We start from the raw sequence: 26,845 nt of genomic DNA on the forward strand, positions 1-26,845 counted from the left end.
ATTGGCATTTAAATTCTTTAGGTGGAATTGAAATGGTCTTTGATTTTGCCCCTCAGCATGCACCAGTCTCACCTTTTCCAGTACTTATGAGGGCTCTCGTCACATGTTTGAGATTTAATGCAATAAACTTGCTTTACAGAGAGAGAGGTGTAAACTGGGGAGAATGTGCAAACTGGGAAACCTGGAAAGAATGATTTGACATTGACTGCTAACAGTATATTAAACTGTCCAGTGTGAGTTGTATATCTCTTCTGCTGTTTCCAAAGGTTATTGGCTGGTTTTGTTTGTTTATTTACTAGCTCTACAATTTATGGCTGTTGACATCACGAGCAGAGCAAATCTGACTCAGCCCTGACAGTGGTGATGATAATGACCAACAATGATCTCTTGGGATTAATGTCTACCCCTACTCTCGTGCCTGTGCTGCCCAACACAGCAAGTTGCAGTGACTGTTGAAACAGGAACAGGCTGTGGGAGGAAGAGCAATACAGGTTCAGTCTGAGAAATTTTTCAGTAGCGTTATGGTGTTTTTTAGGAGGAGAACAAAGGTTTCTCATGTGGCCTGTGGTACTTTGTGTCCCAGCACCAGTTCTCACTGCTTTTTTTCTGCATGAGCAGTACTATGACTTCTCTATGCTCCTCCAGCCCACCATGCATGAGCCCTCCAGCCTCAAATGCAGTTCCTCCCATTTTACATCCGTCTACAGCTGGAATTTGGGCTCCAAAGCAGGAGAGGAGCAGTACGAGCAAAGCAGCCTGCTGGGAGGAGCCACAGGCATGCCTGGTGACCATTCTCCATGATGGGATGAAGGACGGTGACAAACCCCAGCACATGGAGCTGTGCAGCTGCACCCAGACTGTGTCATCCCAGGTCAGCATCCCTCTGTGCTCAGAGAACTGGCAGCAGGAGCAAACTAACACATGAGATATCTGGAGACAATGTTTCTACATCTACACTGGGTTTATGTGACACCCAGCTGCTGAACATGGTGCTGACTGACTTCATGGCATCTGGCCCACAAGAAAGAAGGGACCAGAAGACATCAAGAAGGCTTTCTGCTTTGGAGATAGCAGACAAAACTGGATGGAAATTAGGGCTGAAATGGCACAAAACTGCACAGCCTCATCATCACAAAGAAAATAAGGCATTCTATAACTTTAATCAAGCATTTCACTTTAGACTTCCATTATTTTTATACTGCTTACAAGATGAGAAGCTGTTGATGTTGCAACTTATTTTGTGCACGAAACCTTATCTTTTTCTTTTGGAGAATGTCCGTGTTAAATGCATCAGCCTGGTAGAAAAGGAAATCCAAGAAAAAATGTACATTGAGAATTATAAAAAGTTCCTATCTGATGGTCACCTTCTGGCCTACCCCTACAGGCAGGAGCCAGAAAAGATACATTGTGGTGCTTTGAAGATGAGATCTGGAGAGTGCAATAAGCCTAAAATACTAAGGAAAATTGATCCAGGAGTCCCAAGGTATCCTGAAAATAGTTGAAACTAACCAAAGGCTTTAGAAGAACACAGTAACTTGTACTTTGTAAACTCCATAGGACAGCGAGATAATGCTTCCAGGAAGGCATATTGTCTTCCATCTGCCATGGGGTGGCTTTGCACCTTGCTGTAAGGGAGAAGCTGGCTACTGTCAGAGCCCAGCACAAGTCAGTGTTGGTGTCCCTTGATTTTAGTATGCTACTTGAAGGAGAGAAAAGACAAGGATACAGAACTTCATGTCTGAGTGCTGCTGAGCTGTGAATGAAAGAGAGCCCAGGGATGGAGCCTGCCTTGCATATACCAGAAAGCACTTGGTGCTGTGTAGGATCACCCCACAACACTGATGAGTACTTGGTGCAGACCACTGATAAGCTCTCAAAGCATGAAATAACCAGAGCTCTAAACGTGGCATCAGTGTCACAACAACTGCATTTTAAAAGCAACGAAACCACAGGGAACTATGGGCAGCTTTCTCTTGCACCGCTGCAGCTGCTGCACCGTGCTGTGCAGCCACTGCTTCACCCCAGCGTGCTCCCAGCCCTGCTGCTGGAGGAGGAAGGAAACGAGTCCTCAGGGAACCTCAGCTGTTTAATGAGAATCTGCCAGTAGCAACGCGTGCTGTTCAGATGCACTAATGAAAAAAGTGTTCCCAGCGACAAAGCTTCCTGCTCTCCCTGGGCACACCGCTTCCAGGAGCCAGGGAATTTTGGGACAGGCAACGAAGCCTGAGCAACATGGAACCCAACGAGGCACGCTGGGTGCTGGAGCGGTGGGGTTACCTGTCACTGTCCCTGTGTGCAAACAGTGGGGACCTCCCTGCCCCCTTTCCTCAGTTTCAGACTCAGATCACCAGAAATGTCAGGAAGTCCCACTGACTTCCCAGACTTGATCCCAACAGATCCAACAGCATATCTGCATAGTTCCTCCCTCCTTTTTCTAATACATGGCCAGGGAGTAGTAGGAAAGACAGAATGGGAGACATTGAGAGACACAGGGATGAAAAGGAATGTGGGAAGGCAGAAAGGTAGAGAAGAAACGAAGACTGAAAAGGGATGGATGCAATTCAGCCAAAAACTCTTTAGCAGGAGAAGCCCTGTGCATTCAGGTTAAAGATTGTCACGAGCAGCTCCTGAAGGGAAAGGGTATTCTACAGCTTAGAGGAGGGGAAGGGGCATAATTAGAGGACTGTGCAAAGGCAAGCAACCAGGGGAAGTGTCCCACACAGAACCAGGAGCCTTCCCATCCCTATCCCAGTCACTGGGAAAGGGGGGGTCAGAAAATGAGGCTGCTGGAGATTTCCATGTTCACCCAGGCAGGAGCAGGCTGAGAGCAAATGTTTTCCCAGGAGTCAAGCAATTCAATGTCCACATCTAAAACAATGGGATTTTTCAAGCTCACTGCAGGTTTACGTCGCTTTGCATTTGGGATGGGGCTTGGACTATTACACCTCGCACAGAGAAATGACATTTTCTTCTGTCTTCAGGAAACACAAGGCTTTTTTTTTTTTTTTTTTTTTTTTCCCACAAAACTCTGCCTGCTTTCAGGAACCCAATCCAGCACTGCATTTCCCTCAGTTTTACAAGCAGGATCAGTGTTGAGCACTGCTTACCTTCCTATTTCTACCAGCCCTATTGGAGCTGTCACGAGCTCCATAACATGAACCCCAACTGAATCACTTTCTGTGCCTCTGCATCTTTTGTGCTATTTGTGCCAAAATCCAACACGACCCACTTCTGAAATCCAGAAGGATCCTTGACAATTTCCAAAGGATCCCCAAATGTCAGTACGAAGGGAGACTGCAGTTTGAATTGCATTTCCTCACACTCCAATCCAAGTATCAAGGTCTTGCCTCGGCAGTGTAATACAGCCTGCTGTGGCAGGTCATCTAACCCAGCTCTGAAGGCAATGCACAGAAAAACAAAAGTTCAGCCTCCTGCAGGTTCATTTGCCCTAACTCAGCCCTCAAGACATCCAGTTGTTCCCCATCCTCTCCCTTCTACATTCAGTGGAAAGAAATGAACACCTGCATTTCAAGGTCATTTGATAAAGCCATCTCCAAGGTTGCTATTGCCTCCACTTCAGCAGGAGCCCTGGTGACCCATTCAGCCTCAGAGGTCTGAATGCAGCTGCCAGAGAGGTGGCTTTTGAATGTTTGAGGCTCTGGACATGAGAGGCTCTAAAGACCCAAGCATCACAGGGACATGATGGATGTCAGCCACTCTGAGAAATTATTAGGAAAATAATGTCATTTAACTTCACTGGATTGGTTACTATAAGCATGACTGAAATGCCCCGCGTCCTGACTTGCCACCAAACCCAAGATAATTCAGATTTTTCCTACAAGGGTTGTGGTGGTTAAAACCAGTGCTACAGAGGAAGTGTTTGAACGTTCAGCCACACGAGCACAGCGGTTGGTGGCACTGCGGAGCGCGGGAGCAGAGATGGAAGGGGACACAGCAGCTCTGATGGATGGGAAGCTGACAGTTGTGATGTCAGCCTGCCTGGTCCCTCTGGACAAGTCACGTCTCCTCCTGTGCTTCAGTCTGACAACTGGTAAACGGTGATAATACTTATTTTCTCAGCTGGGCTTTGGAATGTTCCTTATTAATATTTATGAACAGCTCTGTTTATAATTGTGAGTAAATAAATGGAAATTGACAGTCTAAGGATACGAGTTGTCCTATTTCACACACTAAATGCAGCCACTTCTTTCTGCTTTCATTTCAAGCAAGGAAGTCAGCATCAACCTCTTCAAAAACTCTCACACCTCAAATTGAGCCCCAATTAAGAAAGGAGACAAATCTCACTGTCTTCAGGAAAGACTTTGGAAACTTCTTGCAGGTACTTCAAATGCCAAAAGATGTGGACAGGTGCCTGCTGAAGTTTATGAAATGCTAAAGTATCCTGTTCTTTTCTTTTATCTCTTTGAGAGGGAACATGGTGCACAAGTATTCAACAGGATTGGGGTCCTCTCACCCACTCATCTTCCAGTGACATCAGTAGTTGCATCTTCCCATCCTCCTCTGTCCTCAGCTTTGACCCTGTCCTCATCCTTGTTTCCAACTCAGCAGACAGCTGCTAGCTCACTTTTCTTAACTCATCCCTTCTGAAATTCACTGCTCATGTAACAGTAGAGCTCCTCGAGCCTCAGGTGCCTTCTGCTACCACTGCCTAAATGCAGTTCTTTCATGTAGTGGTCCTTTCACAGCACTTTTCACTCCTTCCTCTATGCAAGCTACTCCACAAGGACCAGAAAACAAAGTTTCTTTTTCTGAAGGGAGCTGTCCTGAACAGTGCTTTCATCATCCAGGTCACCCATCAAACACTCACCCACCTGCAATATTCCCTACACTGCTTCTGAATGCAGCGTATTTCACATTACAGGCATCGACACCAGGGCTCAGAAGACCTGTCTGCTGGTTCTGCTTTGGCTTCATGATGGCTCACTGAGTTTGGGGAACTGGTTCATATTGCCCCCCTCAGTTTCCCCATCTGTAAAAAAAATCATGGCTGTTGAATCTAAATGCTTAAAAGTAACTTTCTGGAAAGAAAGCACTGCTTAGAAAATGGCTTTTGAATAACAAGGATGTCAGTGCTGCATAACTATCAGACGTGCTGATAGCATGTACTTCTGATGTTAGCTGATGTATTTTCACCTTTCCCTGAATTACTGGGCTAACTGGCCCTTGAGGATGGCTCCGTCCTCTAACACAAGAGGTTGTGCTGACAAGCAATGGATGATCTGTGCAGCTGCTGAGATGCTGCCTGCCAAGAGGCCGTGATTCAAGGGTCCAACCAAAGGGAGGTAGCTTCACAAAGTGACTTGCTTCCAGACCCGCCATGTATTTTAACTGCCCATGATAATGTGCTGTGCACATCACAACAGAGAGCTGGTAACATGCTTGTGATCACAAGTTAAATAGGCTAAATGCAGCACTGACACCTCAAACTCATTCCAGCCTTGACACTCGTTGCTTCAAGAGGTTTTAGAGGTGTTTGTAGTGCAGTTCAGAGTGGGTTGGAAATGGATGAACAGAAACAAAGGCAACAAATATCTACAGCCAAGCCTTAAAAGAGTGATAATACAAATAAATAAAAAAAAATAAATAGGAAAGCCAAGAGTAAGTTAAAAGAGAAAAAGAAAACAGACTGGAAAAGCAAACTGGAGATGCTTGATAGGATGCTTGTGCTGATGGAAGAGGCTGTAAGAACTAATGGGTGAGAGGCTGACATGACACAGCTCTTCTACTTTTGCCTCTCTTTTCCTTCCTGAGCTGCAGCCCAAGTTTATGGACACCAAAGGGCTCACACCCATTATGCCAGGTGCCAGAGCAAGGGATTTCAGCACACTGGAGATCTCTGCGGATCTTACAGGGTTCTGGTTGTTGTTCTTCACCCATGCTGTCAAAAGCCCGAGTTGATGAATTGCTGTGAGCACAGCACAGCATTGACTTCGCCTCAGAACCACCTCTGAGCTTTCTCCATGCTATGCACTCCTTTCCTCTCTTCCTGATGGGATCTTCTCTCCTTTCTCCATACACCAGCACCATTCCACCACCCATGGATCCTTCTGTTCAGCACAATGGGCAGCTGGAATAAGCACCTGGCACCTGTCTGCCCTACATTAGCATGGGAGTGCTTTAGTGCCCATGCTGTCAGGAGATGTCAGGGAGTTAAATCGCACAAGACAGCCACTGATGGATTATGGCACCCAAAATTAACAAGAGGGATATTTATATTTTCGCTGCCGAAGCTCTGGAATGAGTCCCTTCTTGTTTGGCAGCACTCCCCCAGAATTGCATTAGAAAGCTGCTGAAGGCTAAGGCAGATGCTTGCAGAAAGCAAGTGCTGGCTCTGTTTACTAGGTAGTTACTCTCACTCGGAGGAATTCAGCCAGCCGCTTTGATCTTAAAGGTGACACCATTATTTTTCTGCTCTCCTGAAAGTGAGCTCAGCTTTGGCCCCTTTGTCAAATAGTTTTATTTGAGAACAACAGTTTTCTTGGGCTGAGTCACTCTGAGCCTGTTCTTCTCTAGTCCTGGGCCACATTTGCACATGATTTTGGTCATTTCCTATCTGGAAAAACCCTGGCAGAGCTCTCTGGTGGCAAAGTCTTAACAAGAAAGTACGTGGTGGCTCAGTAAAATCACTGCGGTGCCATATGTGGAAGGATGCTGAGAGCAGCTTGCAGAGTGGGGGCTGCATTAGCAGCTCGAGTCTGATCAGCAGCCTGGTCTGTGCAGAGCCATGGGCAGTGACACTGAGCTTGTTCCTTGTGACCGGAGCTGGGAGATGTGATGGCCACCATCGAGCCAGCTCCTCGCATCCAGCCCTGTATTATCTTCCTCTCCTGCTGCTCAAAGCACGAGCTCAGCAGGCATTTTAATTTTAACAAGCAACTGTAAGCAAGAGTAGTTTTAACCCATGAATTTGCAGCTTGATGCAGAAACTCTCCCTGGCTGCAGGGAGCTGCAATGCGAAGCTGCAGAACTGCTCATAGACCTGGTGGCCTGGAGGACCTCATGTCCCCAAGGACAGAACACCACGTCCCCATGGGCAGTACCCTGTGTCCCCATGGGCAGAACATTGTGTCTCCTTGGGCAGGACAAACCTTCACCACCTCCCTCACCTGGGGCACTTCTCCCACCCACAGGGCTGGTGCTGGCTCCATTCCTGACCGCCACTTGGCAGTCAGCAAACAGCCCTGGGGAGCAGACACCATGCAACCTTGCTTGTGGGACTATTTTCTGTTTGGCTGCATTGCTAATGCCACCCTAATTACTTAGGAAAAATCCTTAATCAAAATCACATTTATGGAGGTAATGAGCAAATAGGTCAAGGAGAGCAATGTCTGCTTTACAAACAGGAGCCGCTTCTTTGAGCATCTGCAAAGCTGGCTGCCTTGAAGGACCATTGGGGAAGGATGGGACTATGGTCCAAGCCACATCAGAAGTGCAAACTTCCCAAGCAAGAGAGCCCTCCTGGGAACTGCATGCACTGGGGATGCTGCAGCACACACCTCAGAGCACTGATTCACACAGCACACGGTGCTGCTCAGCCATCCAGGAGCTCCCTGCTTGCAAGGAGAGGCCACAAGTTTCTGGCCCAGAGGCCTTGATGGAAAGGCAGCTGATGAAGCTATCCTGATTCTCAGAGAGGCGTGATTAGTTGGAGACTTGGACAGCCTGAGCTACTGCAAATACAGAGCACATGTTCTGCAAGACATCTCATTTTGAACAACTGAATACAAAGAGGAAGTCAGAACTACTGCAGCATAAATCCCTATTGAGGTGCTCAGCATTCCTGTGCTGTGGACCAACAGGACGGCCTCCCTTGGAAATCTTTTTATTAGGTGATTGGCTCTATCCAGTAAAGTCCAAGCTGTCACATGTGAGAGTTCAGAATAAACCCACATCACACACAACCCTTTGTCACCACACCACACATCTTTTCTGGATCACTCAAAAGCACACTGAGCAACACATATCTCTGAAGTGTGCATATCTAGCACTCCAATAACGCTCACCCCATGTAAAACCTGACGGGTTATCCTCATTCATTGCCTTCTATCCTTTCATCTCCTCTTAATTCTTGAGAAGCCCTTTCCTCCTACCCCATGGTATTTGCAAGCACTGCTGATGAAAGACCTCACTGACAATTTCTGAAGGAAAATGTCTGCGCTGCATTGACAGAACCACTTCCATCACCTGTCAGTCACACCTTCGCAGTGTGCCGGCAGACTCACAATGCACACCTTCCTTTCACAAAAGCCATCTCAACTCTTTTGCCTCATTTTATTGTAATCCCTCGCAGCGCACCTGCTCTGCCAGCTCGTCTTTCACCTTCCCAGCATCATCTCTAAAGACTTTCTATAGACGAGCATTGCATTCACCTCCTTCCTCTCATCCAGCACAAAGGCTGATTAAATGGTTACAGCGAACTCCTTAAAAATCGCCTCTCTTTCTGTACAGAACATCAGTGGCCCTTTAGTGTCATGGAGCCTTCAGAAGCAGCCCCTGCACCATCAGTACGTGGGAATCTCCCATCCCTCCGCTGCACGGAACATCAGTTCAGATTTCATCAAGCCAACAGTTTTGTCTTCCTTGAAAATCCTCCTGTTTTGAAGACACACACTGCCTCAGTTCTCCAGCAATACTGCATGCCCCAAACATGTTATTTGCTATAAAATTACTCTGTTTTGCTTTTGGGGACAGTTCTCCAAGCATGGCATCACCAACACTAATCATGAATTCTGAGAAAAATTGGAAAAGATCCTTGGTGTCCTGCTTCTTTGGAAAAACTTCTTTGGGAACCCCCTTGGTCTCCATTCCATATCTCACTCCAGTAAAGGTAACCCAAGACATCAGACAAAAGAAAAAAATCACACATGTTTCTGGTATCAAGCCCCCTTTTGTTTGGCAGAGGGAAAGTCCCTGCATCATGCATCAGAGCTGCCTGGGAACAGAGCTCCCTGCAGTAGAGCTGGAGGTACTGTCCTGATCCCAACACTAAGAGCAATCCCGGATTGGAACCTCTCCCACTCTGATGGTAAGAAGCATTCTGAGATGGGAGGCCATGGATTGGGCCAGCCTCCATCTCCTGGTTGCTTGCCATGGATGTCCTCACCAGCAGGGTGGAGGGTTTTTTGCTAATTAAAAGTGCCCCAGGAAAGCCTGAGTGCCTGATTTATGGAGGGCAGTGCAATTAGCCTCATACACAATTCAAGACTGTAAATCATGAAGGGCTGGCTGGCAGCAGACAGTGAAACATTTATGATCTTACAGCTGTTCACAGGTAAATATTTCATTAGCTCCACCAAGTATGATTGTGACAATTATGTTAAGCCCATGTTCACAGGTGTCATCCTGCAACTTAACGCAACGCTGGGACCACATCTGCGTGAGCAGAGCTAAATCCCTGTGGCATGACTGGACAGTTGGGTTCTGTCAGCTCCTAAGAAAGCACATATGCCTTTGAATTTGGACACACACAGACATGTGGTGACAGCAGAAAGGTGAGGATGAGAGTGAAAGAGCAACATTTGTACTTCTGTGCAGAAAGCAGCACAGGATGTCCCTCAGTGCCAAAGGCAGGGAAGCAGCTCTTTGCCTCAAGGTTATGAACACTGAAGAAGTCCAATCATGGGAGAACCAAATGCATCAAAATCATGGGGTTCTCCTACAGAAAAGAACCAGACCTTTGCTGCTGGCCCCTTGCTCCTCTGGCCACTAAGCTGCACAAATTGATAGCAGCAGGACCCGCTCGTTGTGCCATCTGCTCACTTCTGATGGAACATACTGTCTGGGTAAGTTTGCTATCACTGGTGCTGGTGCTCCTCACCTGCCCTGCCTCGGGCACTTGTACTCCTTGTTCACACTGATGCTGAACCTGTTCACACTGTGCTGAGTGTGGTGCTCACCCCCTGAGATCCTGGCTGAAAATCTCAGCAATCCTATGCAAAATGTTGATTTTTCACATTGCGTCCATACAAAGCATGCTCAGATAAACAGAAACAGACAGAGGAGTTGAGACAACAGCATGGAGGGAAGGAGCAATGAGATGTGGAGTGCACAAAGTGGAGATGAGGAGGCATCTGGGAGAAACCCAATCAGATGAAATAGCAGTGTGCTGAGGCTGCAAAGCTGTGGGGTGTAGTCAGGAGTGAGTGACACAAATGGCTTTGTTTGGAACCCAGAACAAAAGGAAGCAGAACTGGAATTCAGGATGTGCACAGGAATTCAGGAATTCAGGACACAGCACAGGTAGCAGAGTCTGCAGCAGCAACACAAAGGGGAAATTGGGCACAATGAGCTGCGTGCTCCTTGAGAGAGGTGCAAAGAAATGTGTCCATGGCACTGAGCACTAGGAGAGGAGGGAAAATTCAGTAAATATCATGGGTGAAATAATTTTGGAGAAGATGTTGAAAAGGAGGTTACTGTAGGACCTGAAGCCTGCTGTGAGCCTGCACAGTGGGACACAAGTTTCAACAGAAACCTTTGTGATGTTCTCAGTTATACACCACTGAGAAGTGCGTCACTGTGGGAGAGTTTAACTCCCACCTCCAGACCAGAGAAATAATACCATTGATAACAGGAAAGCTTTTTTCTGGATGCAGCAACTGACACATTTCTCCATCAGGCAGGAGGACCACCAGAGGCCATGCTGTGGGACTGGGGTTTGGCTGCGTCACGTAGACGGTCTAAACAGAACCCAACTGAAGTACAGGTGTAACATGATTGTTTGGAACACCAATGGACTAAATGGGGGTTCTGATGGAGGATAAACTGGAGATAAGCCAGCAGTGTGCTCTTGCAGCCCAGAAAGCCAGTGGTATCCTGGGGTGCATCAGCAGAGGGCTGGCAGTGGGCAGGGAGGTGACTGTCCCTCTCTGCTCTGCCTTCATGAGGCCCCATCTGGAGCACTGTGTCCAGACCTGGAGATTCCAGCACAAGAAAGATGAGGAGCTGTTGGAGGGATGCAGAGGAGGGCCATGAAGGTGCTCGGATGATGCTCCTCTTCTATTAATAAAGAGAGCTGGGACACACAGCTGGAGAAGAAAAGGCGCCAGGAGAGCCTTACCGTGGCCTTCAGTGCCTCAAGGAGCCTACGGGACAGCTGGAGAGGGACTCTGTAAGGAAGTGTGGTGACAGGACAAAGGATATTGACTTTAAACTTACAGAAGGAAGATTTAGGTTAGATGTTAGGTGAAAATTCTTTACTCAGAGCGTGGTGAGACCCTGGCACTGCTGCCCAGATCTATGGGTGTCCCACTCCCGGAGGTGCCCAAGGCATGAGTAGGTCCTGGGCAGCCTGAGCTGGGGGGCAGCCAGTCCACAGCAGGGGTGGGAATTAGATATCTTTAAGGTCCTTTCCAAGGTCTGTAATTCTACAATTCTGTGATTAACCCAGATTTTAGTTCTGCCCTATGCCACAGCAGAGAGACTGAGGGCAAAAAGGAAAGGACATGAAGGTAGGTGGGTTTAACAGGGAGGCTCGTCTTCCACCTTACCATCTTCAGTCAAGTAGCACCTGCACTCCTCTCAGGTCATCCCTATACTTCACAGATGCTTATGAGTAGCATGACCCACACAGCAAGCAGCCTCAGAATGAAGAGGACATCAGCGAAACCAGCACACTGCAGCACTGCTGGCACCAGGCACTGATGTGATGCAGTGAGGGCACTCAGAAGCCTGAGAAGTGGGGTGAAAAGCTCTGAGATCCACAGTGCTCAGCCCCAGGGCAGCTGAGGGATTCCTCGGAGCTGACAGCAGCTGGAGCCACCTGAGTGCATCCTGCACACAAAGAGCCCTTTCAACTTCCCTTCCCCTGCCTGCTTCCTGATCACTGAATACATTAATATTTAAGTGGGATTTAGTAGAAACACTTGTTCTGCTGAGCTGGGCAACGTGGATGTACACTCTTTGTCTATGATTTCCAGTAGCCTGAGAACTTCCGTGTGCCTAATACTGTATTTAGTGTACAGCATGGACACCTCATCACCCTTCTTGCATCCTTTAGCTAACACGAGGGCTAATTCCTCTCAAACTTCCCTGAAGACAGCTATAAAGGCCATAGCACTGCTTGCTACAAGGGTGTAGGTAGGTGTCTGAATTCTGAGTGCAGGCTGCCTGCATGAGGAGTAAAGAGATTTGTTGTATGGTTCCAGGATTGATTTGGATTTCACATTCCTCTGGCAAACAAGATGTAGCCAGTATAGCTGCACCCAGCCTGTGGAGCTTGCTGAGAAATGATTTCTTGGTAGGAAAAACTGTGGATCCAGGGAAAAGAGATGTGAGATGAAAGGCAGTGCCACAGAGGCTGCATCCCTGCAGTTTGGAGATATTGGGTAAGAAGACACATGCCTGGGAACGAATATTTATCTTACTGCCTTTTCAGCACGCTTATTCCAGGCACTGGTGCACTGGTCTGTGACTGGCAGTAAATGAACATCATCTGTGGGGTTTGTTTTGCAGAGCAACAGTTATCCATAGGAGTGATTTAGCGCAGGAAGATAGAGGTGCTGGCACAGCTGACAAGCCAGGGACAGATTTGGGAAGGAAGATGGCAAAAGGCCATCCCCATGCATTGGAATTATTTTCCTGGGAAGGGTTTGATGAGATGTGAGCTACACTATTTGCTAATGTTGCAGCATAAGCCTTGTCCAAAACCCAGGAGTCAGAAGGGATCTTTCCATTAGCTTCCCTGATTGTAAGTAGGATTGTGACAGATGTACTCCCATTTCCTTTCTGCTCAAATATTTTAAATCAATCAGAAAGAGCAGTTACATTTGTCCTTTTATGGAGAAGGGGATCATTCCTTCTTAAGTATGCCCATATAAATAGCCACAGGGGAGTCCTTCCAGCTACCTGAAACAAGTAGGATGGTCTGAGGGTAATAAAGCTTCCAAGCAGAGGAAGGGAGGCAAGATGCACAAAGTCCCTGAGCTGCACACACACGGCTGGTTTGCCAGAAGGAACAGGGATTTGCACGACGATAAAAGCTGTTTGCAGCCAACAATAAAAGCTGCCTCCAGATCCTCAATGTGAGCCAAACCTCCCTGCTGTCATTCAATCCAGAAACGCTTTCCCGCTGAAAGCCTTCAGAAAACAGCCCTGGAGTATCACAGAAGGTGGGAATACCCACTGCCTTGTGTACATTCCAGCTGAAAGGAATGGGGGGCAGCCCTGCAGACGTTCCTCATTCATTGCTTTGGCTGAGCAGAGCTTGAGACACGGCAGTAAGAGAGAACAGGCAAACCTTCTAAGGATTCAGATGACCAAAACCACAAATCAGCTAGGTTTTCAGTGTGGTGAGCAAAATCTTCTGCTGCAGATGCTTCCATTTCCCTTAATAAAATATTCTGAAATTTATTTTTACACCTCTGTATGCTGAGCTGAAAGACTTCCATGGCCACGATGGCCCTGAACTGCTGGGAGGGAACTGGGATGGACACTATGGAACTGAGATGTTAACTGGGATGGGCACTATAGAACTGGGCTGGATGACATGGAACTGGGATGGACAGCACAGAACTGGGGTGGGAACTGGGAATGACACTCTGCAACTGGGCTGGGAACTGGCATGGACACCACGGAACTGCTCTTCGTGGAGGTGGTGGCCAGTGGTCATCTGTGAGATCATCGCCGCTGGTGTAACGCTAGGGATAAAGGAGAAAGGGGCGAAGCTTTGCTTCAGAACATTTCTGCATCATTTTAAGGCAGCAAAGCCAGCTGGGCAGTAAAAAAAAAAACAAATGGAAGCTGAGAGCGATGAAAGCAGAGCAGAGATTGAGTCACAATATTTGGGCTGGGGTCCAATAAGAGGGAAAGAAGAGCTTAGTGATGAAGATATGTTCTTAATTGAAGGATTGTTTCCAGCTCCTCACCTTTGTTTATAATAGCGTGATCGGATCAGCAATCATGAAATGGGAGAAAGTCAACAAGTAAAAAGTCCTTATAAAGATTTCATTCCTCACGGTGTCAAAATCAAGCACTTGCATTACTTTCTGGAGGCCAATTTAATTGTTGTCAATACAAGTTGCAAATTGGCTTTAACATTTTAAATTGATGTTTTCTCTAAACTGCTCTGATTAATGGAAGAAAACATTGTGTTTCTGCCTTTCATCTGAAGATCTAATGCATTTTACAAACAATAATTGATCCAGCTCTACGTGTGGGGGCAGACAGGGACAAGCCAACCTGCTGCAGGAATGATTTTACCCTCTGCCAGTGCCCAGCAGCACTGCGGGATGCACAGGGCACAGCAGCAGGCTTACTTCTCTTTTTTTCCCTGTGGAAAGTATTGAGAAGCTGAAAACTAGAACACTTAACTGCAAGGCACCGGTGGGGTCAAAAATGAACTCTGGAAAATTCTGGATGTGACAGCATGGAGTCGGCATGCAGGGAGGGAGGACATGGACACCTCTGCCCAGAAGCAGAGGAGCCATAGAGCTGCCTGTGAACCTGGGGCTGGGAATAGGCAAGCATGCAGGTTCAAACCAAGAGGCTGGGCCTGGAGAAAAGAAAGCTGAGAGGGGATCATATCAGTGCTTATCAATATCTCGTGGGCAGCAATCAGAAGGATGGGGCCAGCCTCCTTTCAGCAGAGCCCAGGGACAGGACGAGGGGCAACGGGCACAAACTGGAACCCAGGGAGCTCCATCTGACCATGAGGAAAAGCTTCTGTGGGTGACAGAACACCAGAACAGAGGTAGTGGAATCCTTCTCTGGGGATATTCAAACCCATCTGGACACCTTCCTGTATGACCTGCAGTAAGGAACCTGCTTTGGGAGATCTCTAGAGGCCGCTTGCCACCCCTACAGTGCTGTTACTCTGTGACTCTGCGATCAGCCATCCAGATGCTCTTCCCACATTAACGCTAGAAAAGTCTGATTCAGTCAGTTTCCCCCTTCCCCATGCGTTCTGCTATCTTGTTTTCAGCAAGCTGAGTTTCCCAGTGAGGCTTTGTTTCAAAGTAAATCTATGTGCTTAATCCTCCCTCCTGCTCACAACTTGTATTAGTCTCTCTTAAAAAAGGATGCTGTTCCCATAGTAACCTTGCATTTCTGGATATCGCTGTGGATGATAAGCACTGCCGTGCCTGGCCTTGTGGCTCTGGGACTGCACTCTGCCCAACGAATGCTAAATTCCACCAAAACACTTTTACCAGGGGCCTAATATTTATCCTGCAGCTCTAGATGTTGCTGCTGTCAGGGCTATGTGGCTCACACGAGTCTCAAGACTACCCAGATCCTATATTTATTTGTGTGTATACACACACACGCACTCCACCTACCCATGTTTTTCTCCGCAGTGAAGACTTCTTTAAAAATTTCTTAAAACATTGTCACTCGTTAGCTGCTTTCATGCATGAAAGCCTGACATCAGTCAGCACAAATATTTGGAAGTGAGACACGAGACGCTGCAAACGTTGTCGCTTTTCGTTCTCCAATACACTCACCTCAACGTACATTTGCAGTGGGGATATTCTGCTGTCTCATGGGGCTTGTTAGTGGGGCAGAGTTTTCCCAAAGGTTCCTTTTCACCGATTACCCTAAAACTTCACAGCTTGGTGGAATACTCGGGAGAGCAGAATAAATCAATGGCTGGAGGCAGGTGGGTGCAGACCCAGCCTGGTGGGGGGAGGATGGAGGCAGCTGCACGGTGCAGGGATTTGTTGCTGTTGGTGGGCAAAGTGTGCTAAGTCCCTATACTATCCGCAGCTGAACAGCCCCATGGTAGCATTTCTCAAACCTCTGGCTGCAGCTGGAGGAAGAGAAGATGTCCAGAAAATGAGATAAGCAAAGAAAGAGTGCCCAATTTAACAGGACCGCTTGAAATCAGGTGGATCTCCCATGTATGAAGCTCATGAGAGGTAGCTTTGTGGCTCACTTATCTGACTCTCTGAGCCACTCCTCTCAGATTCCAAATACTTAGGTGCAAGGTGCTTGCTTTCCAGCACCAGTTATCAGAGCTCTCATTGACCACCAAGATGCAAGGCCAAAGGAGCCAGGTTTGTGCTGGGGAGCTGCATGCAAAAGAAACTTCTCCAGGCACTGAGAGCAGGGTGGTGGGATCCATGCACCCAGCAGCACATGGCCAGCAGCAGGACCATGTGGTGGGGAGGCAGTGGTCCTGAGGCATAAATGACCCAGGGATAAGATTTTGGGCATTTCTTTTGAAGCCAAGGTAGTAACACTGCCTGCCTCTCTGTGATCCCTTTTCCCACCTTTTGAGATTGGCACTGCCACAAAAGGCAGGAGGGGCTCAGCTGCCCAGCACAACTGAGTGAACATCTGAGTTGTGTGACACAGTCTAACACAGCTCCTACACAGGTGAACAGCCCAGCATCCCACAGTAAAGGGGATAGCAGCCAGTGCCCAAGCTCAGCTGCCCTGCCCCACTTCTGGCAGCACCCCCTCATCCCCACTCTCTGCTGGTCTGATCCTCCCTTTGGCAATGACATCCCAAATGCCAGGATGCTGAGTAACTCAGAATGCTCTGAGACAGAAAAAGCTGACATTTCCTGGCTGTTCAGAAAGAGCATTAACCCATTTGGGATTTTCCTGGGTGGGAAAGCTGTGGGAAGGGCTGGGGATAACCGTAACAGAGGTGTGCCTGGAGGTGGAGCAGATGGAGGAGCCTCGAGTTGCCCCATCTTCTGCAGATCCTAGAGGTTCTGGAGCTGTTTGCTTCTCTCTAGGAGTACAGTGAAAAGAAAAACCCTGGAACTCTCTGAGTATTTTCCAAGCAGTTTCCCTAATTCTTCTCCTCCCCTGCACCTTAACTAGCTTCTTACAATGGAGCACAGGGGCTGTAAAATGCTTCTGCAGGGACTGGGGGATCATTTTACACCTGCTTTGTATTCCCCTGAACAGCTGTAAATGACAACACAAACTGTGAAGCAGCAGGGAATTTGAACGCCTTCGACATACATTTCGACACTGATCTTTGGTAAATTAATTCAAATACTTGCTGGGGATTTGGGGGAGAAGCTGGAGGATTCGCTGAATGAATAAAGGAAGCAATCTGAAGCAGAGAGCAGCTGGAGCCCTGGGGAAGAGGAGGGATGGGGAAGGAGGAGGGGTGGACGGAATGAGAACTGGGTAACGTGGAGGAGACCTGAGCCTCGGCTCACATTGCCCCTATGGGGGTGTGCATGCTGGCCACACAGCTCCTGTCCTGTGCTATGGTTGGGATGGATGCACTCCTTGTGCTGCTCTGTCTAAATTTGGTTAGAGATGTTAGCTACAATTTCCATAAAGATTGAAGGTCTCTCCTGCGCTCGTTCACATGCAGAACAAGCTCAGAGGATGCCTCTGGGTGGAAGGCACCGCTGAAAACAGCACTCTGAATATGTACATCTCTGGAACATCCTGACTCAAATGGCTTATTAAAAGCCTTCCCAGATATATCAGGCTAATCAGAGCGTTAGGCTGTGTTGTTTGCTGCATTCAAAGCTGTAATCCTGTCTGTAGGCTGCATTTCACACCTGCAGGCACCCCCAGCCCTATGGCAGGTGAATTTTCTGTACTGGCAAATGATCTCAGCCTAGCCCCGAGGTCAGCTCTTCACCTGCACGTCTGGGGCTGGTTTCAGACCTAACTCAGCATATTCTGTTGGTGAGGTCATGTGGTATTCAGAGAATTAATAGAACAAAAGAATATAAAATTAGGCCAGACTCCCTTCTCCAAGCTCAAAAAAAAAAAAAAAAAAAAAAAAAAAAGAAGTTTTGCATTTTCAGCCTCCTGATCCTGCAGGTAGTGAGCAGCAGCATCAGTCCGGGCACAGGTTACACCCAGCTGTCCTGTGCTTGAGTAGATGACATCTCCATCACTGAAAGCACTGCACGGTGGCAGCAAGCACATGCTTGTCCTGAACTTATTTGGAGAGATTCTTCTCCCCCAGAGCTTCCCATTCAGCCTAATGGTCCTGAGTATCCCCCTTTCTCAAGTGCATTGTATGAAGAAGTGCTGGAACAGAAGAACCAGAATGAGAGCAAGAGAAGAAAGGGCCCATGCCCGCCTGCATGGCGGTCAGTCCGACGCTGGCTGCTCACTCACCAAAGCAGTCAGAAATCTCCAATCTGACATCTCCTGCAGTTCCTTTGCTCAACTGCATTTTGGGATGAAAGCCAACCAATTCCTTGCATCCATCTTTCAGAAGGCTTTCCAGTACCCACTGGCACTGGAAATAATGGTCTAAGCTGAAATGCTACGGCAACCACAAATGCTATGGGCCATCAGCATCACTGTCACAGTGCTGCCCACACCTTTTCTGACACATCAGAGGACTGTGAACAATGCAGAAGCAATGCCACCCGTTTCAGCCATCTGCTGAACAAAGGAATGGCACCAACCTTCACAGCAGATGTCAAGAGAGGTAATGAGGCCAAGGAGAGAGCACTGGGAAAACATGATCAGAGCTTTCCTTCCAACAGCCCTAAAGGTGCGACTGTGATGGCGACACTAAAAATGCCAATAGACAGCTATAGATAGATCTTCTGTAATCTCAGCCTCATCGTACTTTACCTTTTACTCACAATAGCAAACAGGGAACTAACAGGAGGTCTGTGTGGGCTGCAGGAACGTTCCTGTCTACAGACAGCACTGTAGCTCATACTAATTAGGCGGTGCACAGCTGGAGAAGTGTGCTCTGACCCAAGCAATCTGTAGGCACAGCTTTCAGCTTCCCTTATCTGCACAACACTCCCACCACTAAAACAGCAGCACCGTGTAAAAGCCAGGAAGAGAAATGTCAGCAGCAGCAAAGGTGGAAGAAAGAAGAGATGAACCATTCCTTGCTATCCCAAAAGGACTTCAGCTGGATTCTCAGAGGCAAGAATTTTTGGCAGGAAGCCCTACCGGCACATGCGACCAGCAAGAAGAAATGCATTTTTCTTCTGATTAACACCTGGGGAAAGTGGCAGCTGTAAGGCAGCAGGTTGAAGCCTCGAAAGCCAGCATTCTTACCAGAAGAGAATGGTCCCCATGGCAATAGTTCCCACGTTCAGGACAAAGAGCCCTACTTACTCTCTTTCCCTTCCAAAAAGCATCACTTAGATCTGAGTTCTTCTGTCTCAAATTTCAGCAAAGCAGTGCAAAACACACCTAACATCAGCCCTCCCGCCCCACTGCAGAGCTCTGATTGCTCTAAAACCACGTAAGTGAGGAGTGAGGACTCATCTCCATATCTGCCTTGGTCTTAAGCCCCGCTTTGGGCACCTGCGATGGATGGAGGCAGTGGGAGGTGGGCACTGCTCCAAAACTGCCCCAGGAAGGAACAGGCAGTGCCAGCACATTGTGCACCATGGCCATGCCCTCACAGCATTGCTCACGCTGCTTTGCTTGGACTCTGTTGCCTTGGGCACGGGCCACCTCAATTTGTCACTGTCACCCACCACCATTCTGCTCAATGACACCAAACAAGGCTGATGACAAAATGAAGCCACGGTTTATTTAGCAGGACTTAAGGATGCTCTTTCAGTTATAGGTTTGGAAACACCAGTTCCAAGCAAAACAAATACAAAGCTCAGTCTCAGCTTATGTATAAGAGCTATGGCCCTTTCTGGTCGCTTAACCTCCCTTACTGTGGAGCCCTGAGACAAAGTAAAGCCAGCAGAGCTGATGCTTCAGACCCCACTACAGTTGTGGTCTTCTTAAATCGATTTATAGCACCAGTGAGCACTGCTTTACTTGGGTCCTACTACTGTGTGCTATTGTCTCACTCTTCACTCTCAGCTTTTTCTCATTCTCTCTTAAAAAAAAATAAATCTTATTTTCAAAAAGCAAGGATGGATAGTGAGCCCTCTTTTACTGCCATGTTGCAGCTTAATAGCTCTCTTCTAGTCTAGCATGATCTAACCCGATCTTGTTCTCCAACTTTTCCTTCTCCCCCAACCTTAAAGATTTCAGAATCCACTCATACAATTTTCTGATTCACGCAATAATCTAAGTAATCAAGCACAGTTGTGATGGAGCATTGCCCTATTCTGCAAATGAAACAGTATAAAAAAGCATTAACTGTAAAGCTGTTTTATGAGCTCACAATCTTTTGTAAGTGATTAGCTCTCTGTCTCCTCTGATATATGAGAACATGTTAATAACGGACAAAGCTGAGCCAGGAACAAGTTCTTTTTGAGCAAACTACAAGAGCAAGATTTCCCTTCCCAGCTTGGCCAGGGCTCAAAGGGACAGTGAGTCCAAGTGGCTGTCCCAGGCAGATGAGATCGATGGCCCCTCCAGCTGCCAGTGGCTGTGGCAGGCTGGGCTGGAAGCAAAGTCCCTGTCCTCCCTACCTGGATTTGTGAATATTTGTGCCAGCATCCCACTGATGTACCCATTCTCTGTTCCTTGCATCTTTGGGTGCCTCTTAAGCCCTAAGAGCATCCATTGAAGCCGTCGACACCAGAGAAGACACCATTGCAGTACTGCAATAAGCCATTCCCCCTTTCAAACCTTCCCATTTCCCTTTTATCAGCCTTGGCAGCGCACAAATGTGACATGATTCAGGCTTCCAGCATCTAGCTGGAAGCAAGGAATTCCATCTGCATCTCCACCTTTCCCTGACCAATGCCTGCTCCACAACTGGAGCCAATGGGAAGAAACAAGGTGTTTGCCTCCTTGCAAGCAGTGTGTCAGAGCTGCTCTCTAGGAGAGCCTGTACCTGTTCCCTGGCCATAAATCCTCGCTTCTTGTGTTTCTCCCTGGGGCAGAAGCACACAGCCTCTCATGAGCCAGCAGACTTGCAAAAGCACCTTCCTATTGCAGACAATTCAGCTCAAGTACCATTCTCCAGTCCAACATCTCATTTCACATGTATAATTCCCTGGCATAAAAAAAAAATTGTAGAGTTCACTGGCCTCTAAGCAAAAACTGGAAAGAAAAGAAATCCTTCTGTCTTCTCAGGGAAATTATTTTGTTCCCAGTAGCAAAGGAGCCTTCCAGAGAACACAGTCACCTGGTTGTGTCTCCGTAGGGTGACGCATAGTGCAGCCCAAGCCTTCCAACAGTGACTGTAACAAGGCCATGGGAGCAGTCGGTGCCCCCAGCCACGGCCCCTCCTGCACAGAGGGGAGCACACCAAGTCCTGCAGGTCGCAGAGCAGCCCTGCTCCCCCAGAAGGGACCATCAGCAAAAGCCCTCTGATCTCTGGGTGACACGGGCCAGGAGATGCCATCCAGAAACTTCTGTGGGAAGCCGAATAGCTTGTGACTGAATGAGGGCATATCTTTGAGGCACACATCCAGTTGCAGCTGAGAGATGGGAAGTGATGGGAAGCCTACCACATCCCACTTAACGAAGACGGTCAGCAACCACCGAGGCATTGTTCTGACAATTATCAATACATAAAGCATTAAACAAATCAGAGCCATTTCTTTACCTAAGAGGCAAGCATCCTGCTCCACGGGGGAAATCAAGGCAATGAACAGAGTGGTTTGCCTGAGTTTACCCAGCAGCAGAACTCAGAAAAACATCTGTGTGTCTTAAACCCCCAGGCCAGTGCTACTGGAAAACCTCGAGCCACTGTCCTGGACACCACCAGGGTCACCTCCCACACTGTGCTGTTGGCACACGCCTGTGGTTCACCCAAATGGAAGAGATGGGCCCCATTGTGTGGATGCCTTCCTTTTCAGCTGCTGCGTGTGGAGAGGCCAATTATGCTTTACAGCATGTGTGTCTGGCTGGAAATACACAGTGTTCTGAGCTTATTACAAGCATTTTGGTACGAGCTGAATTCATACCTCGCTGATTCAGAATTTTTAAGACGCCCAGAGAGAATAGCTACTCTGCTCAGCAAAAACCTTAAAGAATCATCACCAAGAACCCTTGCACTGCTCCGCTCTATCTGATCGCCTTGGAAAACCATTTATAATCCTAATCTTAGGTTTCAAACTCTGCTGTAGCCAAGTGTGATGTCCTGCTGACTTCTAACAAAGCATTGGCACAAGCAGCTCGAAAGGGAAAGCAGAACACAGCACTCACCTGCATTGCTTTTGGAGGTGCGCACAGGGGTGTAATGGTTTTTGGAAGATGTCCGGACTGGAGTGTTTTCTTTGGGGGAGGTATCTATGGCCGAGATAGTTTCTCTTTCACAGTGTGCTATTGGGATTGGTCCCTGCTGCCTTAAGATGTCAGCCAGAGCCCTGAGGAGAGAGAGAGAGAGGAAAAAAAACATATTTTCACAAAACGGACGGAATGGCATTCAGCATCTCCGCCTGCAGAGCCGCTGTATGAAACCCGCAGTGCTTGGATTCCTACCATAAGCAGAAAAAAAAAACAACAACAAAACAACAACAAAATCTGTCTTCAAAGCTCAGATTCTTTGTGTGTGCGAATGTCTGCTGCACGAAGTTACAGGGGGAACGGTTTTAAACTGAGACAGGGGAGGTTTAGGTTGGATATGAGGAGGAAGTTTTCCCCCAGAGGGTGGTGAGGCACTGGCACAGGTTGCCCAAAGAGGCTGTGGATGCCCCATCCCTGCAGGCATTCAAGGCCAGGCTGGATGTGGCTCTGGGCAGCCTGGGCTGCTGGTTGGTGACCTGAACACAGCAGGGGGTTGGAACCAGATGATGTTTGTGGTCCTTTTCAATCCAGGCCATTCTGTGATTCTATGGTTTACTTGGCTATTGTTGGTCTAAGACTGAATCACACAACAAGTCCAGACCCCACTCTCCATACTTGCAGTCCCCACTCTCCATAAATCCATAAATCCATAAATAGCTTTTCCTGCTCGTACCTCAATACATAGCACTGATGGAAGAGGGTTTCTCAGAGCAGAAAAAGCAGTCCATAAGAAAAGAACTAAAAACATTTTCATGGGTTAATGTCTCCCATTGTTAGCTATTTGTCCATTAGAGACTCCTTTAATGGTTCTAAGGTCTCACTGCTATTCCCCAAGAAAAGAAATGTCACAGAATTCAGCAGCATCCAACATTTTCCCCTTGGATGGGTGGAGACTCAAAGATTTTTTTCTCTGTGAATATCACAGACCCAGTGGAACATTCATAGTGTGAAATGCACTGATTTTCCCAGTGTAACCACAAGCTATCTCTTGAGCCAGGAAAAGGGGAAGGGGGTGGCTTGTGTGGATTGTAAGGGACAGGGGCATTTTAAAATGATGGAGTTTGAAAGATTCCTTTCTCCTGGCAGACAGAATCTGCCTAATGTCACCTCAAGGAACCAAGAAAGGAGAAATTCCTTCACTGCACATTGATGAGAATGATTATGGTGTTGCTCATATCCTCTGGCATTCCTTAAACGATGTATTTCTGGTCTTTTATGTAAGAAACAGTGTAGGACCCGAGACTGTTCCATTTTCCAAATCATTTCCCTTACAGGCTGCCATCCTTGTACATAATGAATCGCAACACTAATGTGCACTACCAAAGGAACTCCTGGAAGACCTCAGAGGCTTCACGGGGGGAGTGCATTAGTGCACAACCACCCTCTGCATCATAAGAATACTTTCGATCCTTATCTGATTATTGCCTGTTTATAGAGAGAGCAGACACAGGCTGCAACCAAGTGCACGATGTATATATGCGCATACCTACTTACACGTAGGGATTAAAGGGGAGCATCAGAGCACAGAGCTCAGCACCCAGTATGCCCCTATGGAGACAACGCTTTCCCTAAAGAAGGCAGGCTGGCAGAACTGAGCCCTCAGTGCACACCTCCAAGAAATACTAAGCATCAGGCGCCCATCTGATGGTATCAGCAGGACAGAAAAGCAAAGCATAATTTTTCAATCCTATGGATGGTATTAGGACCATTATTTACTGGCCCATAGCAGCTTGGGCTCATTCTGAGCACTTGTGAAAGACTCTTAGTGTCAAGAGTGCAATCACTCAAAGGACAGAGAAAGATGAGAGCACGGATAACACTAAAATACCACTTAGCTTCATATAACACAGCCTGGGCAAAAGGGTCAGGTCACTCAGATGGGGCTATGCAAGGTGAAGATAAGGCAGAGAGAGGGCAGAAAACTCAGAGATGTGGGAATGGAGTAGGAGATACCAGTGGGATGGAGATGGCAGAGTACAGACCAGTTCTCCCTGGAGCTGAGCTTGTTCATAATCTGATGAGGACAAGCTAAGAGAGGATCCACAGCCCACTAATGGGTGCAGCAGAGCAAACAGAACCAGACTGCTCTTGGAGGTGCACAGCGGAAGGACGAGGGGAACAGAACAACTTGCAGGAAGGGCTGAGGGACCTCCAGAGACCCCTTCTGACCTTCATCATTCTGTGATGAGTTCACACCGCATGCTGCTTGTCACCACACCTCTCCTGATACAGCTGTCCTTTTTCCTAGTGTTACACCTCCCTGACAGGGGGCTGATATAGTCCCAAGAACAGAGCTTCCCTGCCTCCTATAAGCACAGCTTGCTTCCCTTTGTGAAAATAACTGAAGCAATCACTGGGAATACATTCCGGTCAGACTGGAGCCAACCATCCTCTTGGTCACTGTCTACCTGAAAGCTGTACCCAGAGGATGCTGCCCTCTACACGTCTGGGTAATACCTCAGCTCTGTGAACAGCCCCTGACAGAGCCATGCTGGGGTACAGGCAAGGTCTGAACCCACTGTTCACCACCACCACCAGCACCAGTAATGGTCCTATACCCCAGGCACACTGGTCAGGACACAGCAGGGTGTCCTCAGTGCTCACTTTGTCCTCTTCTTTAATGTCTGTGGAGAAAAAAATGTCCTGCTCAGAAGCAGCAGAACAGGTGGAGGAAAAGTTAAACTTGGATCAAGCTGGTCAGTTCCTTGACAACTCGGTCACACCGCTGTGTGTGATCCAGTTTATTTCCATTCAGCACAGAGGGCTGATCCCCACGCCGGTGGAAGGTCCATCACACCTCACTGAGGAAAGCTGTGGTCAAATTAAGCCTTCCAGATGCAGCGACTCTAATCACCCTCTGAAAAAGCTTCAAGCAGGGTTAACACTCCCTTGAAATATTTGGGTCTTGCATGTGCAGCCATTCAGGTGCAATTAGTCTCACTGATGTCACAGCATCCTACACACCTGCACCCCGCCAAAGCAATCCAGACGTCGCTCTGTGATGACACAGCTCTTATCTCAGGAAAACAAACCTCACTCACCAGGACGTGCTACCTGTGGCAGCAGAGGGAGCAGCCAGAGCTGCGTAGCTGCACCATCACATCCCCAGATAAGCATTTCTGACAGCATTTCCATTCACGTCATTTAAGTGAGAGCAGCAACGCTTCTTTCCAGGTAAAGCCAAAGCAGGCATACTGACATCGGGGTGGATTGGCAGTGTGGGAGCAGAGCTATGATGATGACAGGGTGTCCCAGGTAGTGGGTATGGTGGCAGGGAATGTGTCACCTAACTCCAAGGAGTAGCCTAAGCGAGCTCCTTGGAAAGGATCGCAGTGGGACGAAAACGGGGTGAAGAAGTAGTTGTGACCATTTTAGAAGAGGAGAAGAAAAAGGCTTGTTGTAAATACAATGGGACGAATGAGATGGAAGCAGGAGAGTGGCAAGGCTGGGTGTTAGATGGGACTCTGGTGCCAAAAGATGCAACCAACAGAATTTGGTAAGGAGACGACTCAAGGGTGATGCAAGGTGGGAGAGAGGAAACAGCAAGGGGCGACGAAAACCAGAACAGAACAACGAGAAAGTGGGCAGAGGATAAAATGGGGAAACACAGAGGAACAAACCACAATGAAGGACAGGTAGGGCATGATCAGCTGGGCTTCAATCTTGGTCTCAACATGGGGGAGGGATTGGAGGAGCCTCTATTCAGTAAGGCAGTAAATAACCAGTAAAGGTTCTGCAGGATAATGGATGTGAGCCTTCCTCTCTGCTCAGTGCTGATCAGAGCTCCCTGTGGGCTGCATGCAGTGCTGGGCTCCCTGTGAGTGAAGGGTCACAGCAGTGATTTGGAGCTTAAAGCACTGTGTATGGAGGAGAGGCTGAGCGACCTGGAGCTCTGCAGGATTTCCTCAGTGTGCACCGATGCCTGAAGGGAGCACAGTGGTGACCAGCGACAGGACAAGAGGTAACGGGCACAAATTTCAACACAGGACATTCTATTTATGCACAGGAAAACAATGTTTTGCACTTAGGGTGACAGAAGACTGAGACAGGTTTCCTACTTGTTGGTGTCCATCCACAGTGATATTCAAAACCCAATGGGCCATCACTGCAGGCAGCCCGCATGGCTATGGATTTGACTACAGATCCCCAGAACTGCCTCTGCCTTCAGCTATTCTGAGAAGGCTGTGCAGCCAAACCAAGCTCTCCCATAGGGCACAGCCCCATGATACCACAAAGAAATGGGCTCAAAACACAGCAGAGAGAATTCTCATCAGGAAACTGATCCTTCAGGATCCTGTACACTGATCCCATCGTGGTCTCTCAGCTTGAGATGTGGCTGGGATCACCACGAACCACAGCACCAGCCCAGTGCCCTCTCCACCAGCCAAGGATGCTGCACTCAGATAAGCATATCCCTGCTATCCCTGTGTGCCTGACAGCTTTCCATAGGATATATCTATAGTAATACAGAACATCAGCATCCCAGGGCTGGCAAAGACCATATGGGCAAAGGGGAAGGACTGTTTTTAATGGGATGTCTCCAGTCCATGTATAACCCTCTCCTTTCAGGGTAGAGATAAAAAAAATAAAAAAATAAAAAATAAAACTAAACAGATCCTGGGTAGTCAGGGAGAAGTAAAAAGCTGAAATAGCGAGGAATGCGTATTTTAAGAAGTGAGTTTGCCACATACACTGGCATTTGCCACTGCAATGAGCTCTGGAAGGCACCAGACAGAGCTGGCACTCCAAAAGGCAGGATGTCTGCATGAAATCAAACAGGGAG

The 26,845-nt window shown here is 47.9% G+C and overlaps 1 protein-coding gene across 2 annotated transcripts in view; it reads right to left on the bottom strand.

Moving 5' to 3' along the window:
* Positions 1–26,845, bottom strand: part of SHISA6 (shisa family member 6) — a 222,267-nt gene that overhangs the window by 187,198 nt on the left and 8,224 nt on the right. For both annotated transcript variants that reach the window (XM_052688170.1, XM_052688169.1), the window contains exon 2: positions 21,982–22,142. In XM_052688170.1, the coding sequence (XP_052544130.1) occupies positions 21,982–22,142 (161 nt within the window). The remainder of the gene's footprint in view (positions 1–21,981; positions 22,143–26,845) is intronic.

The sequence above is a fragment of the Tympanuchus pallidicinctus genome, unplaced genomic scaffold (genome assembly GCF_026119805.1).
Source record: "Tympanuchus pallidicinctus isolate F22 unplaced genomic scaffold, pur_lepc_1.0 scaffold23, whole genome shotgun sequence".
NCBI classification, from domain to species: Eukaryota; Metazoa; Chordata; class Aves; order Galliformes; family Phasianidae; genus Tympanuchus; species Tympanuchus pallidicinctus.